Source organism: Notamacropus eugenii, chromosome 3 (assembly GCF_028372415.1).
Source record: "Notamacropus eugenii isolate mMacEug1 chromosome 3, mMacEug1.pri_v2, whole genome shotgun sequence".
In the NCBI taxonomy this organism is placed as follows: Eukaryota; Metazoa; Chordata; class Mammalia; order Diprotodontia; family Macropodidae; genus Notamacropus; species Notamacropus eugenii.
Window position 1 is genome coordinate 95,057,824 of NC_092874.1, and position 16,686 is coordinate 95,074,509.

At 48.5% G+C, this 16,686-nt stretch overlaps 1 protein-coding gene across 3 annotated transcripts; it reads right to left on the minus strand.

Annotated features, from left to right (window-relative positions):
* Positions 1-32: 32 nt before the first annotated feature.
* ABCB8 (ATP binding cassette subfamily B member 8) lies at positions 33-16,429 on the minus strand. 3 transcript variants are annotated; one of them, XM_072652229.1, is made up of 16 exons: positions 16,222-16,429; positions 13,846-14,140; positions 13,244-13,399; positions 12,973-13,067; positions 12,177-12,282; positions 11,239-11,400; positions 11,014-11,099; positions 10,778-10,875; positions 10,419-10,524; positions 7,941-7,974; positions 7,310-7,446; positions 6,899-6,993; positions 6,572-6,705; positions 4,944-5,091; positions 1,787-2,037; positions 33-407 (listed from the first exon to the last, which is right to left on the minus strand). In XM_072652229.1, exons 1-16 carry the CDS (start codon positions 16,314-16,316, stop codon positions 243-245), a joined length of 2,163 nt encoding a protein of 720 aa, XP_072508330.1. In that variant the 5' UTR covers positions 16,317-16,429; the 3' UTR covers positions 33-242. The 3 variants fall into 3 exon arrangements, with proteins under 3 accessions (XP_072508330.1, XP_072508327.1, XP_072508331.1); XM_072652226.1 differs by lacking the exon at positions 16,222-16,429 and adding an exon at positions 14,992-16,150; XM_072652230.1 differs by lacking the exons at positions 33-407; positions 1,787-2,037; positions 16,222-16,429 and adding exons at positions 2,777-3,551; positions 14,992-16,167.
* Between the last annotated feature and the right edge of the window lie 257 nt (positions 16,430-16,686).

Here is a 16,686-nt window from a genome sequence, read left to right on the forward strand (position 1 = left end):
CCTGGCTGAAAAGAAGGAAGCTGGGCCCTAGCTCCTTTCCATTCCTCCAGCTGGCTTCAGCCCAGGGTTTATTTTGAGTACAGCTGTAACAGAGCATCCTGTACTCCCTCTGCCCCGCTGACAGTCCCCTTTTCCTATCAGCCCTTCCTGGGGCTTAGTCACCACTCTGAACTCTGCTCGGAGCTCTGGGACCTTGGGGGTGTTCAGGCCCCTGGGCTGACTGGACCCCACAAGGCCAATTTTCAGGGCTTGGGGCGGCGGATATTGTAGCCTCTTCTGTGACTCTCAGAGTACTGAGATGAAGGGTCTGATCCTGAGAAAGGTGTTACTGGAGACAATATGGCCTGACTCCTGATGAGCTCTGCATACAGCCCTCCTTTCCTCATGAGTTCCACGTGAGTTCCAACCTGAAAGAAACAGGAATACAGAGGTGTACACAATAGGTCACTCTGTTCTGGGGCTCTGGGGAAGGAGACTAGAACCCAGAAAGGACATAGTTCTTAGCAGTTCTTAGCCTCATCACCTTCAAAGGCAATGGGCTCTCCACTTGGAGGTGGTTGGGAAGGCAAAACAAAAGGATCACCTGAAGGAAACACTGATATAACAATCCTGCAAAGCTCCAATTCTAACAAAAAACCCAGGGGTGATGCCAAAATCTATCCAGGACCTGAGTACACAGCACTCTCTTCCTCAAAGCCCCTTAGATCCCAAGGCACCAGAGGAGCCTTCACAGCTCCAGGTACCATGAAGCTTTGACCCAAAGCGGAAATTCTTTCAAAATCCTTTAAATTCTGTTTATCTCAATGGTAGGAAGGGGAAGGGATGGTCTCAGGGCCTGCTGTTAGAAGCCTTTGGTCAGCCTCTGGCTGGGGATGAATAGTCACTATTCCATTCCTGGCCCTGAGGCTTTGATCTTGTGTCCTGATTTAATACTGCTGGACTCCAGGTAGTCTTGGTATCTCAGCTTTCCTAGACCTGGTGATTGAGGTGTGGAGAAAGTGAAAGCATGATGGATTTGGGGTCAGAGGTCCAAGGTTGCTAGCCCTAAGATAAATTACTTCCTATCTCTAGACCTCAGTTTCCTCATTTGTAAAATTTGGGGAGCAGAAATCTCTTGCCAGCTCTAGATCCTATGACCTCTGCCCCTATGGATAGATATCCAGTGCCCCATTCTCATTTGCCTGCCTCAACATCTTGCACTTATAGATATTAAAAACTTCCTCCTCATCTAATATCTCATCAGTCTTATAGCCACCCTGTGGGATATACTGGCTCTTACAATCTTTGTTTAAAGACCAGGGAGATTTAGTGACTTATAAAAGGTGCTTCAGGCAAACTACTTTCTGTTTTTGTTTTGCTTTTTCTTTCTCATGGTTTCTCCCATTTCATTATAATTCTCTTCTGCAACATGACTAATGTGAAAATGCTTAATAGGAATGTATATGTAAAGCCTACATCAGATTGCAGGCCATCTTGGGGAGGGAGGGGGAAAAATTTAAAACTTACGGAAGTAAATGTTGAAAACTAAAAATAAATAAATTAATAAAGAAAAAAGTGCTTCAGCTAGTCAGGAATGGAGCTAAGACTAGAGACCTGGGCCCTCAACTCCCATTGGAATGCTCCTCCCACTGTCTCATGCCATAATGCCAACCTTAAGGCCTAGATCTACATCATGCTGGTATCTGATATTTCTCCCTCCTCTCCCCATTGCCAGCTACAGGAGGAAGAGCTCCAACTCTCAATCTTTGGTGGCTGAGGCTACGCTTGAGCCTTCCCTCGAGCTCACCTCCTTGATGCAGCCTTGGGCCATCACGACAATCTGATGGGCAGCCCGTACTGTGCTGAGGCGGTGGGCAATGACCAGCACTGTGCGGCCAGTACTGGCACGGTCCAGGGCCTCCTGCACGACCCGTTCGGACTCCCCATCCAGTGCACTTGTGGCCTCATCCAGGATCAGCACTTTGGGCTGTTTGATGAGAGCCCGGGCAATGGCTAAACGCTGCTTCTGGCCTCCTGACAGGGTTGCGCCTCGCTCACCTGTGAGATACGAGGGGGAGAGGGAGCACAGAGAGAAGAAAGGTTCAAAACCTCAACAGGTGTTGCTTCTGACTGTACCCCTGACCAAAGGAAGCACTTAAGAGGGTACCATCATCTCTCCAGGATGCCTCTGTTCGCTCTGAGAGCAGAAACTGTCTTCCTTCCCAAGCTTGAGTACTGTGGTGTTGTGGTGTAAGCCTTCGGATGGTCTAATTCCAGAGAACTTTTCTGGTCCCAGTACAGCTTGTGTTTCAGTTTTGATTTAGTTTTGAAATGTTTTGCCCTCTCACTGGTCTTCAAAGACATAACTAAAAAACTTGTGTAATCTCCTCTATAATGTCACATAATACAAAGAGGCATGTATATAGACATACATGTATGCATGCACACGGACATGCTAGTGCTGATGGCAAGAACAGTGTTACAACGGCTACAAGAAGATATTGAACCTGATGTGCCATTACTAGTCATGTGCTTCAAGAAGGTCAATGACAGAACAAAAGGTCCTGTAAGCACCAAAATATCCTGTAGGAGCATTTTTTTTTGGTAGTAAAGGTTTCCAGTAACAAATTACAATATCTGAATTGAAGAGAATGTTATTAAGCAGTGAGAAAAGAGAAATATGAGGAATTCAGAGAAACATAGAAAGGCCTGTATGAAATGATGCAGAAACAGCGAGTGAACCAAAAAGACAATGTAAACAATGACTGCGATAACATAAATGAAAAGTATTCCACAGTGCAGCTGAAAGGTGAGGACTTTTAATGACCAATATTAGCCAGGAAGAACAAGAGGAATCGTATCTCACTCCTCCTGGCACTTGTTTTTCTCTACGTCAGGCCTGGACACTGGGGTGCTGGTTGGTTTTATCTGATCTTTGTTACAAGGGAGAGAGAGCACACAGAGAGAAAGAGAGAAAGAGAGAGAGAGAGAGAGAGAGAGAGAGAGAGAGAGTGTGCGTGTGTGTTACATTGGGAAAAGTATCCAGAAATGGTTCTAATATAAAAACAAAAGTGATCAATAAAAATATTTTTTAAAGATCCAAAAATAATAGTAGAGCTAGGCACAAGAAACAGACCTGCGATTTCATTGGCATAAGGAACCCCACTGAGGAGGAACTGGTTCTGCCCGTGCAGGTCAGCACCTTTTCTTTAACATCTCCTTAGAGATGACTAGAGAACTGACAAGACAAGGAATTTGCCCAGGGTCACACAGCCAGGGTGTGTGAGGTGAGAATGGGACCCTTCTGGCTCCAAATCAGGTGGCATTTATGGAGCAGGTTAAGTTTGTAAAGTACCTTACAAAGATCTGCTCATTTGAGTCTTGTGACAATCCTAATACTGTAGGCACTGGGCCTAGTGGCTGACTTTCTGACAGTCACCCAGGTGGCAAGCTTCAGCAGAGACGTTCAAACCTCCGTCTGCCTACAGGGTGTCCTCCCCACTGTGTAAACCTGCTGCAGTGCTGACAACCCTCCTGTGAAATACCAGGTGTCTAAGATGAACTGGAACATCCTGAGGCAAAATTCAAAGAAATAAACTTGAGCTCAGCAGACAAGCACAAAGAAATCTTCACATTAAGCATGGGCCAGGATGTACTGACTTGAGACACTGTGTGAACACCCCCAACCTTTGGGGTACAGATGATGACACTTCTATTGTGCTGCTGCAGAAAATGGGATGAAGGGAGCCGGATCTATGCCCCCTGAGGAGCATCCCACCACATCGCTGGGAGCCTCTTCTGTTTGTGTCTCAGAACAAGGGTCCTCCCATCCCACTATTCCTGGCAGAACATTTGGGGCACAGACAACACCCTCAGAGCTTCCAAAGGACAAGATTCAGCAAATGGATAAATGTGGATGTTAGCCTGGATGACTATGTGACCATTATAACTGATCTTCTCTCCCCAGGATCCTTCTGGCAATAAATTGACCCAACTTTTAAAATCCAACTTTTGTGCTGAGTAGAATTATGGACAGCAATTTCATTCCATAAACATATGAGTGCCTGCTTATTATGTTGCAGGATGTGTGGTGGGAGAACTTCAGAATTGAGGAAAAAACAGGAGCTGATATGGGATGGCAAAGTTCTTGGGACATTAGACTGGCAGGAGGAATCCCAAAATTTCTATTTGCTCCATTGGTAAGCAAGGTTGCCCCTCCCCTCTAGGCAAACAGACCAAAAGAGATGTCTGTGGAGGGAGACACCTCAAGTCCTCCACCATCCCCGGGTCAGCCCCCTGTTGCTCTTCCTCTACCAGGACACCCTTTCCAAAAGTCCCATCTCAATCCCTTCCCAATGCTGTTTCAGCTCTTTTGCCTTCAGGTGGGATGAAAGTCCTATTTAAAATCATCTGATGATTCCCGATGTGTTCCCAAACTTTTAATCCCTCAGTCTTTCTGACTTCAGCCTCAGTTACCTCACTCCTTTGAACCACTGGTTTTTTTTTTAGTTCTAATCTGACATACCTTTGCACAGTCCTTTGAACCTTCTTTGAACAGTTCCCAGACATTCCTTTGAAGTCAAAGAACCCAGACCTGGTCAAAGAACTCCTGATTGGATTTGACCACTCAGCTTTTACAAAGTTTGCCTTTTTTTTTTTTTTAATGTAGTCCTGTGGTCTGGCTTTCTCAGTGACAGCCCTGTATAGCTTGGGATTCACTTGGCCTACTAAATAATTTTTTGTTAAAGCTACTCACAGATCAGTTGCTGTCAGTGTGTTGGAATTATGGTTTTCCTCTTCAAATACTGACCTCTTCCCTGGGTCCTTTAGATCTCTTAATATGGTTTTGGAGCCTTTTTCATGGTGTTAGCTAATGAGGCATTGTAACCCTGAGACAGGAAGGCTGCTGTGCCCAAGCATGGGGGGGTGGGTGGCAGGGAAGTGGAGGGTAAGATCCCACTTACCCACAATGGTGTTATAGCCCTCGGGGAAACTGCAAATGAAATTATGGGCATTAGCCTCCTGGGCAGCTGCATAGACTTCTTCATCAGAGGCATCTAGCTTCCCTAGGCGGATGTTCTCCATGATGGTTGTGCCAAAAAGGACAGGCTCCTAAGGGACAATGAAGGATCAATGAGGAGTCCACCTCTACCCCTCCCTCCTCCAGGTTTCCCCATCCCTGCCCCTCTAGCTCCTCTCTACCCAATGGTTTCCCCAGAATTGTTGGGATTGTCATGGTCTCAAGGGGAACATACTTTAGCTAAGAGGGGGCAGAGAAAATCCTGAGATAGCAATGTGAGGGAGAAAGAGGATGGTTAGCATTAGTCAGTGTTGTAAAGGTCTGGAGGTGGAAAATGAAGGTGTTTGGAAAATGGTAGGGTAGAGGGATGGCCTCCTCCAAGGGAGGAGGCTGGGACTCTGAGAGGCACCACAATGAAGTATGGGAATTGGGACTGAGTGGGGCCACCCAGCCTCACAAACTTCAAGAGCCTGCCTCCCACTAACCCAGGGTGCAGATCATGTACTGGACTCTGTGGCCTCTTATTCATGGGGTGGCAGGCAGCTCCTCATCATTGACTCAAGAACAAGATACTAGCATGAGAGCAATCCATGTCTTGATTCTAGCACCTTAAACCCAAACCAGTGCCCTGTGGACATGAGGAGGAGGGCGCCATTGGGACCATGGCTAAGGTCTTGAGTGATGAGTTAATAGTAAATATAGGGAAAGAGCCTGGAACAGTGATTTTACTAATATAGGTGACTCCCAGGTGCATAAACTCCCTGTATCAATGCAGGTCAGCACCTGCTCTGCAACTTGTCACCTTAGAAAATTGCCTGGAAGATGGTGTTAAACACCTGGTGCCCCCACACGCACACCTCCCTCCCCCCAAGTGTTATTGCCCAAACCAGATGAAAATGCAATTGGGAAACAGTCAACAAAATAAATAAGAATCCAATAAAACATACATAATATTAACGTGGTGGCCTGCAGAGATTCATATATATGCTTTAGTAGACCCAGTTTCTATTTGAGTCTGACACCAATGGTTTAGAGCACTGAGAAGTGACATGATTTGCCCTATCACACAGCAGTCTATGTCAGAGGCAGGACTAGAGTGAAGTACAATGCACGGCAATAAGGACACAAGATTTCCCCAAACCTCCTGCCCAGAATGGGATGTTCTGTGGTATAATTTCCAGGGGCCCAGAAAGTCTTCCTATCCTCTCCACAGCCTGCATGGGATAGAACCTTTGATTCCACAAGAAGAGAGAAGACCGAACATACCTCTAGCCTTCAGAGGGAGAACACAGGGGTTTTCATTCACTTTAGTGTGTAAATGACTGAACTTGAGATTTTCCTGACAACATTTTGGTAACAGGGAAAACCAGAGAACATCACCTGCCCTAAGGGATGGGGGGGGGGGGGGGAGGGGGGAAGAGCATGACACAGGGGAGAAAGGTTGCAGAAGGAAGAGGTTACTTGAGCCAAGACTTCACACTTTTGGAAGTGGCCAGTCACACCTGATGACTACTTGCTTCTGTCCTCCCAGGTTCCTTATTCCCAGCCCTACTGGTTTATCCTCTCTTTCACCTGGCTTATGAAGCCAATGACTTGACCCCGGAGCCAAGAGGGGTCTAGGCTTCGAAGGTCCTGCCCATCCAAGCACACTGTTCCTTCAGTGGGGTCGTAGAAACGTTCGAGCAGGGAAGCCACTGTAGACTTTCCTGGGGGAGACAGGTATCAGGGAAAGAGATCAGGACTTTAGGAGACCCTTCTTGAAAGACATGGATATAGAAGAAGAGGTAGTCCTAGATGGGGAGCTAGGGCCCAGTATCTCAAGAGGACTAGGAGATGGGACAAGGCATTCCATCCTCCTTAGAGAAGTTTCAGGATGGTTCTGGGTAAGGATCTACTTACCTCCTCCAGACTGTCCCACCAGGGCCACTATCTTTCCAGGAGGCAATGTCAGGCTGAAGTTCTTGAGCACTGTGAAACCTGGCCGGCAGGGATAGCTAGAATAATGGCATGGGGGTGGGGGTGGGAAGGAAGGTGTAAGACAGGCAGGGGCTGTCTTGACAACCCCTAGCAGTTTTAGGGAGCAGAGGCCAGGTAATGGAAACAAGATTTACCTCTTCTTCAAGTACCTTTTTCTTTTCAAGGGGCTTAAAGGGATGCAGAAAATAATCTCTCCTACAAAAAAACCATGGTGAAGAACAGAACCCCTCACTCCCCAATCAAGGGGGTCCCTCCTAAGAGAAGTTCACATGCAAAGGGCCTCACCCACTGACCATCACCCTATCCCTGGCCACAACTGGCCCAGATGCTGACCTGAAGGAGACATTCTGAAAAGAGACAGCGCCTTGGAGCTCAGTCTGTGGAATGTGGCAGCCCCCAACAAGTGGAATGTTTGGGGTCAGAGACATATACTCAAAGACCCGGGCCCCAGCGCTAAGCCCTCGAACCACCTATAGGAAGAGATTAGGAAGTGGGGGCTGGGCAGAAAACAGGTAGTTAGGGGGCACCAAACTCAGAACCCATAATTTGTATTACACCTGGAAGTCATAGGGAAGATTCCTGCAGTGAGACCTATGGGGTTAAGTATAGCTAGGGGGAAGGAACACAAAAGATAGGTCTTGGTGCAAGCCCAGGACTTGTACCACTGATGGTGGAAAGGAGCCCTGAGATTTCATGGAAGAGAATGTGCAGGAGCAGGCTTGGGAAGGGAAGTCTGGGGACAAAAAAGAAGCAAAGAACCCATATCACCTCTGTTATACTAAAGCTTGGGGTGGGAGAGTGGAGGTGTCTAGCCCAGGTTACTTTTGCTAATATGAGTCTTCCTTACTTTTCCCTTTGCCAGCCCCCCTCCCCAATACCAGGGCTTTACGGAAACAATCCAAGCTATCCAGCATCCAATGATAACCTCACACTTGAAGACCTCCATGACCCCACTTCAACTCACCTGACCAAACAGAACGGAGAGGTTGGCCATGGATCTGCAGGGACAGGAAGAGAAACAGAGAATGGCTAAAAAGGAGGCATGGATATAAATCATAACAACAGCAATAACTAGCATTTATGTAGCACTTACTATGTGCCACGCACTGTGCTAAATGCTTTACAATTATTATCTCATCTGATCCTTACAACCACCCTAGGAAGTAGGTGCTATTGTTATCCTCATTTTACAGGTGAGGAAACTGAGGCAAACTGAAGTCAAGTGACTTGCCAAGGGTCTCACAGCTAACAGGTATCTGAGGTGGCATTTGAAGTCAGGTCCTCCTGCCTCTAGGCCCAGTGCTGTCTCCTTAAGAACCAAGGCACACAGCAAGAGGGTAAACACTGATCAGACAAGTTCATCTGTCATCTGGATTGCAGAGAGGAGGGGTCAAAAATAATTGTAAAAAAGCACTAGGGAGGAGGATAGTTTGTAGACTCTATGATTATACTTTGATCTGTGACTTGTCTACTAAACCAGGTGTCTTTCCATACACCACGAGCACTGACAAGTTAAGGCACAGAGGCTATCTCTGTAGGCTGGACGCTGTAAACTGGGAGAAAGGGGGAAATGGGGAGGAAGTGGTGAAACTGATCCAGTAGCTGGGTGGAAGTGTTGAGGAGCTGGAGTAAGAGACTGACTGAGCCAAGTGGGTGAGAGGTGGCAAACAATTAGTCATAAATTAGTAGTCACTCTGGGCTGGAATATGTGTCACCATTCATGGAGAGTGGCAGCCAGACAGGTGATTCCCCCACGGGAGGGAAAAGCTGAAAAATGGTTCAGGGAGGGAGATAGGTACACAATTTGCCCGTATTTCAGGCGACCAGGGGAAAAGAACAGCTACTTGAATAAATGAGTACTTGGGGTTAGGCGGGGGGAAGATTAGGAAGAAAAAGATTGTCCTCCAGACTAAACTGGTAAGCTATTAGGGACCTGGCAAAGGTCTGGGACTCAGGTCTCCTAAGCATCTCAAGTGAATGACCTTGCTTCTCTAAATATGGTAGAGGTGGGCAAGGAAATTTCCCACAGCTGCCCAGCAGGGGGAGCAAGCTTCCAGCTACCTGTCCTGTAGCCTCATTCATTCAACACAGCCCAGATACAAAGCCTCAGAACATTGTTAGAAGGTGGAATTAGAAAAAACCCCTTATTCTCTCTCCTCCAGCCAAGACCCCAGTTCTGCTTTCCCTTTATTGGGGCTCTATCACTCCTTCTATGGTCCCATCCTGGCTCTGTTCCATTCCTCTGTAACAGTCTGCTCAGGATGGGATCCATGGGTCATGTATGTGGTCGAAGATGGTGTCCTTCCTCTACCACCAAACTCTCAGGTGCTCTCTATGCCTCTGTTTCCTGGGACACCCTTTTGACCAGGCTTGAGCATTTAAATGAGGGCTGCCAGGGGAGCCTGACTAAAAAGTTACACTATAGTTCTGTCCAAGGCATCCAAGTACAGCCCCGTAAAGATCGGCAACAGAGCGGGTGGGAAGAAACTGAGAGAAAATTCCAGAAATCACTAGTTTCTGGAGCACTGGAGAGAACAGAGGCCAGCTCTGGAAACATGTCAGTTTACTGCATTCATCCATCTAATGCTTCGTCACTATTCTGAGCCTTTGTAACTATTCCAAGCCCAAAGTATGAGGAAAAGAAAGAAAAGGGATGAGTGTAGGGGGTAGGGAGTGGGTATGTCTGTGTGTGAAGGAGTGGAGATATGGGATGGGGTTGTTGTGAATGGGGGAAATACATACAGGTTGATTTGGGGAGATGTTTCTCAGGGGAGAAAACAAGTCTTCGGAATGCATCAGTTTTTGACAGGTGCCATTTTAAGTGAGATGCTGACAAAGTGGAGTGTCTAGAGAGTTTGTCTACACCAGAACAGGTCTAGAAACCATGTCATACAAAAGACAAGGGAACTGATTATGTTTCTTGGAGAAAAGACAACCTGAGGGAGATATGACTCATGGCTTTATATGGTTGAGTATATTTTTCTACAGTAGAAAACAGAATGATCTTGATCTGTGATATTCCAGGGGCAAAGCTGTGGGATCATTGGGTAGACATCAAAAGGAATTCATCTTGGGATTGATTGTAAGGAAGAACTTTCTAATGACCAGGACTGTCCAATGATGAAATAGGGTCGTCTAGAATGCACTGATCTTTTCAGCCCTGGGGGTATTTAGACAGAGGTTGTTGAGGCAAGGCTAGATTACAGGGCCTCAAGTTTTAGGATTCTGCCTGGATGAGAGCTGTGTGTGAGCCCTTCTTCAGGCTGTCCAGCTGGCCTAACACCATAAGCAACAACGAGAAGATTCAGCTGGGTCTAAAAGGCAAACCGCATGCAATGAATGTGTGTGAAACAAAGGAGACTGCATCCATTTTCACAAGGCAAAGTTTGGCTTGGGTGGGATTGGTGGGGCATTGCCAGTCCCCTAGTTGACCCTAACTCACCTCTGCACAGTCTGTGAGGCCACCAGGAAAGACATGAGGTCCCCGCCTGACAGCTCTTGTCCTGCCACCAGGGAGCCCCCTATGAACAGCGTGCCCAGGACCATGCCTGCATGGGGAATGTTGGGGGAGAGGTCACAGACAAGAAGCGGGAGCTCTGGGCTCTGCCATTCATCTTGGGCAAATCACCCTTCTTGGCTGGGCCTTGGTTCCCTTATTTGTTGAATAAAGAATGTCTGATATTCTTTGATTCTGTGAGTAAATAGATCCCCTCTTGTGGTCTCCCTGCATCAACTCAGTGGGGCTTCTGACAGTTCCTGGACCACCCCCATGCCCCTTCCATCCTTATCAGTGTCACTCACAGTTGAGTGCAATGTTGGAGAGGCCCTGGAAGACGGCGATGCCTTTGCCCAATTTTTCTGCCAGCCGGCATGACTCCTCCAGCTCTGTTTCATAATGCCTGGGATGGAGGCCAAATGCCAGGCATTGAGAAAAAGCCAGGATACAGAACTGGGGAGAGGGGATTGTGCCTATACTCTACCCCCCAGCAGGGAGGCCCTCCACACCCACCCTGTCCCCTCGCCTCTTCAGGACTCACGCTTCTTCCTGTGGCTCCATGGCAAAGGCTCTCACAGTCCGCACATTCCCCAGGGCCTCATCTGCTACACCTGTTGCCTTAGAGATCTGTAGGGAGCCCCGGAATTAGGAAATGGGGGTGTGTCCAACATCCCAAACTGGGTTAGCGGGCAGGGGGTTGTGGGAAGAATGGTCAAAGGTAAAGCATGGGGAGGAATGGGAGTTTGGGTGAAGGGAGAACTGGTACCTGTTCCTGGGCTTTTCGAGAGAGCTTACGGAGGAGGGAGCCCAGCAGAGTGCCGGCCCCCACCAGTGCAGGCGTGACCATTAACAACATTACTGTGAGGCGTGGGGACAGCACAGTCAGGGACACCAGGCAGCCTGTCATCTGGGTACAGCTGCGGAGGCCCTGGAAGGAAAGAAAGGAGAGGAAACAACTAAAATCTGGTGAGCTGAGCCCTTTAGAAAGAACACTGCTACTGAGGCCAAGGTCACAGGGTCAATTTCCTGGGATGACCAGTTAGCCATCTATAGCCACAAGCTACACCTCTAAACTCTCTACTGGCTTCCTGCAAACATCTGCCACTCGGCAGAAAAACTTGTTGATGGATACAAAAGAACATGGATAAACTGGTGCAAATCTAGCCCTATAAATGGGAAAATAATTCAAAGTGTACAATCTATGAATAGGGGCTCAGTCAGGCCAACATCCTACTTGATTCACAGCACATATTTCCATGTGTCTCTCTACTAGGTGAAGGTCACTATGTGAGGATACAGAGTAGCTGGTAGCTGCCCTTGAGGAGGTCATAGTCTAAGCCCAACAGGGATATGAGGAGCATTGACATGCCAGATTTGTATAATGGAGAAGGCAAGGAGAATCAGCTTGAGAAGTCCTCGGTGCAGATAAGCAGAGACCAGGGAAGCCATTGCCCCTCACCTGCTTCACCATCTGCTCAAACCTCCATCAGGGTAGGTTTCCTGAGGGTGGGATTTCAGAAGCATTGAGGAGCAAAGTGCCCATATCACTCAGTCTCTCTTTCTGGCCTCTCTTCTTCCCCGAAAACTTTCCCCCTTCCTTTGCCCTGCCCCAGTTGACCCCTCTTTTTACCAGGTCTGGCCTTAGGCTCATCCCTGGCTCTGTCTAGAGTCTCCCTCAAAAAGGGAAATCAGGAGCCCCCTGACCTGAGAGATGATAAGTTTGAAGGACGACTTGAATTCTTGCACATCAGCTGTTAAGCGGGTCACCAGATGCCCTGTCTTTTTGGTGTCAAAGAAGGCGATGTCCTGTCTGGAGGAAGGAGGGTGTCACCTAGGGGTCACCTAGAGGATAACATCCCACACGAATGTCCCAGTACAAAGCACCCTGGTAGGCCTGGGTTCTATGATCAGTTGGGGACAGCCATAGACACCCAGGCTCCCTATTAGGGGACTGATGGGGGACACCAGTACCAGGGAGACAAGGCCAGGGTCAGAAAGGGAATAGGGCAGGATGGGACTTCGAGAGGTCTCCTAGTTTGGTCTCTCGATCTCAGAGAGGGAAGGTTTTCATTTTAGACATGAGGCAACTGAAGCAAAGGGAAAGGTTAAGAGATTTAATTAAGATTGTATCACCAATACATGTCAGAGTCAGAATTAAAACCTAGGTTTCCTGGATCCTAGTATATTCCTCTTTCCAGCTCATGATACTTCTCCTGTTTACAGGAGAACTGCCCCCTTGGGCCACAAATGTGAGCCTCAGAGCCTGGGGGCATTTGACAGGGATCTCTGGAGGTCTATTTACTATAAAGTAAATACAGGAGTATCAGAATCATAGCACTGATTTTCTGACATCCCTACGCTCACTAACTGCCCTTGATTCTCTTCCAGAGCATACTCCCTTTCCTCCCTCTGGGTGTGTTGAGGGAAGCAGACCTCCTCTTTCCCCAGGTCTACTCTTCCACTCAAGCCCACGGTCACTCCTCCTCCCACCCAGCATTACCGAAGCAGGCAGCCAAACAGTTCTTGCCGAATATCTTTGGCTATGCGTTCCCCAAGTCTCGACAACAGTACCAGGTACCCAAAGGTGAGCAGCCCCTAAGGAGAAGGATAAAAAAGATCCACTGAGGCTTCCCAAACTTGTTGGTGTCTAAGCACAGCACTAGATCCTTCTCTGGTCCTAACCCCAGAAAAAACCAGAGCCTGAATTCCTATTGAAGGCAGTTATGAAGTGTCCCTCAAACTCTCCCCACCCCAACTCCCTATCATGATACCTGGAGAGTGTAGAGCATGAGCAGATGAAAACCAAGGCCTCGGGACTCGCTCATGAAGTTCCCAAAATGATCCTGGGTGTATTTCCCCACAATCTCCACAAGCTGGCCCAGGAGCAGGGGGATATGCACGTTCACCATGGCTGACCCCAGTGCTAGCTGGGGTTGGAGTGGCGGAAAAGAAAGAGACACTTTAGTAAAGGAGAGTCTTTGCTTCCTATGCTGCTCCTGTGGCCCTGCTAGGTACATTCTTGGTTTCCTTTTCCTCCCTCCTGCTTCATGAAGAGCTCTTGCTCCCACTATTTCTGGGGGACTCACACATACTGGGCTATCTTCTTCAAAGACTCAATAATATTGCTAGCACTCTTTCATCTAAGACTGAAGTCCAGCCTCCCTTCCTACTCTATCTCTTCACCTTCTATTCCCTCAAAATGGGCTCATTCCTACCATTCTCCCTGGGTCTCTTATGTAGTAACAGTGGTGGGATGTTATGGACTTATGTAATCTTCTCTCTGGGTCACCCCCCATTCACATCTTCCTATGACCCTGTCCCTGTCTCTGGTGAAGATGGAAAAATGTGGAGGTTGGGGAGAGAGAGACCTCACCACAATGGCTGTCCCCAAGGCCAGCAGGTGGGGCCGCAGAAAGCGCCAGAAGAGGGCCCAATTGAAGCTGGGTTCCTCTGATGGGAGCCTGGATTCTACAAGGGGCAGCTCCTCCACTTCACACCGCCCCACAATGTAGAGGCGGCAGCCCTTGCTCAATATCATAGGACCCAAGAGTAGCCCCCCAACCCAGAGGAAAGATCCTTGGCGGGTAGCTGGGGGGCATCTGGGTAAGGACAACCGGAGTCGGGCCAGGGTCCGAAGAATGTAGGAGCCAGTGCCGCCATCCAAATGCCTATGGGGAGAGAGTGATCTGAAATCAATCAACTTAGTAGGAGTACATATTTAGTCCCTGCTGTGTCTCCAGCCCTGTGCCTGGCACCAGTGCTAGCTGGCACTTTTGTGAAGGATGAAAGGAAAGAAAGAGAAGATATGTTCTCTTCCATCAAGGAGCATGGGAGATAACTCTGATAAGAAAATAGACACACAGACACAGACACATACACACATACACAAATACAATTCAAGAACCGCAAGAGAGTCAATAATGTTCTCTTATGTTCTCTCTCCCAATCCACTGCTCTGATTGAGCACATGCATAACTATGCTCCCTTATATCTTCAGTCTTTGGGCCCCTCACAATTTCAGAACCAAGACCTGAGAGCTCAAAGCTGCCTGGGTCACACAGTCCAACCCTAGCATCTTAAATGAGGCCCAGGGAGGTTGATTGAGTTGCTTAAAGTAACACAGCCAAAGTTAAGAGGCAGAACCTAACTTGTTGTCCAACATTTTTCGCACTCTCCTATGCCTTTCCTCCCATTCCCTGTGGGCAATGAAAGGAGAGGGCACAGAGGAAAAGGAAAAGACACATTTCCTTTCTATTTTGTGGAAGAAGGAAAAGAAAAAAAATCTGAATTGAGAAAGTTGCATGGTATTGGGAAAGGGCACTGGAATAAGGACTCACAAGACTTGGCTTCTTGCTCCAGCTTTGTTACTACACTTAATGTGTGATCCTAGACAAGCCACTGACCTTTCTACCTCCATTTTCTTATTTGTAAAACAGGGATAAAAAGAATAATAATACTGGCCCAACCATTTCACATGTGCTTTGGGAGGTTCAAATGAGATAATGGATATGAAAAGTACCTTGAAAAAGCATAAAACAGTATCACATGTGAGGTGTTCTCATCACTGAGCAGGGGAAAACTGTGTATTGTCACAGACATAGCCTTCATAGCCTGAGTTTCTCTTTCACAGAAACCTAGGGACGCTGGACTCATGTCTTCCTTGCCAGTCTACAGGCAGACTCATCTCTAGTGCAGATGGATAGAGTCCGTCCCTATTTTCTAACACAGGAAAGATGATTCTACCTCACTCTGTACACCCCTTGGGCTGCTTTTAGTCCTTATACTGCACCTTGTCATTAGAGCTCCTTCTGTAACCTAAATCTCTTGCTAATGGTAAAGTTCAACTATTTCCATTCTACTTTTGACAGAGTTGATGAGCAAATTGACACTCTGCACTAATGAATAACTCAGGTAGCCTGGCATACTGCTACCCAGCCTTCTCTGACTTTCCTGTTCCTAGTTGAATAATAATAATCCCGACTCTTTTGCTCGTTCCTCCCCAAGTCAGTTTTCGATCCCATGAATAATTCACTCCAGCTTCTCCAGCGTCTCTCCTATCCCTCATTAGCGGGTCTGGAGGCCCAGACCTGGGCCAAGGAGAGCAGGATTACTTTCTGGCACTCCAGCCTCGCCGGCGCTCATGCTTGACCGGTCCAGTATCAAGTTGGCTTTTGGAACAAGGCCACCCCACGGCTATCTCTAGTCATCCTCAGTTTTTCCAGGATGCTACATTTGTGGATGCCCTGCTCCCTCCGCATCTGCCGATACGTCCCTCGTGGGGCTAGTGCATGTGAAGGAAGGCCTTTGAGACTAGAGAACTTTCATCACGCTGCAAGGCGTGCTGCTTCCAGGGGAGTCTGTCATTTGTCAGAATCACTGGTTCGTCAGCCCTTTACCCGATGAGAGCATTACTCAGAGATCCAGGACAGATCCCTGACACCGGGCGACGGTGGCAGCTCCATCCCCGGGCTGTGGCTCCTCCCGGACAGCGACCTATGCCGGGGCGGCCCTGCCCTAGGCCTCCTCGGGTCCTGGGCTCCATAAAGGCGGTGTGGAGACCCGACTGCATCTGATCCGGCTCTATAAATTATTAAGCACGCTTCCTGCGTGGATGACATTACATCCAGAGCAGGGGGAGCCTACGTCTCCCAGCAGCCTCGCGCGGGACCGGAAACTACATTTCCCAGGAGGACCCCTCGCAGAACCGGCGAGCCACTGGCCTGCTCCAAGCCGAGACTCCCCTTTTTACCTGACGGCCGTAAACGTCCGGGGCCGGAGCGGCAGCAGCAGCGCTCCCCGGACAGGGCAGCCCCGAGTCCCGACCCGAAATAAGTGAACCAACATGCTGGAGCGGGAGGATGGAAGCAGCCGGCAGTGGCGGTTTCACCCTTGTCCCGTTGAAGGCGCCATGTTGATTCAGCCCCCTTCCCGACGAGCCTCACGAGCCTCCGCTAGGATTGGTGGAAAGAACTTGACCTCTACCCCTCTGAGTTATGATTGGAGAAAATCTCTCCGACTGTACCTGCCCTTCAGTTGGGGCCCTTCCCCCTCCGGGACGAGGATTGGAAAAGTTTCCAAGTTTGCACTCCTCTAGGGGGCGGGGCCAGGCGGAGGATGGGGCGGGGCCAGGCGGAAGATGGGGCGGGGTCAGGCGAAGGGATGACCGGGGTTCAGGCTTAGGCATTGGCACGCTTCTGGTAGCCAAGGTGTGGGC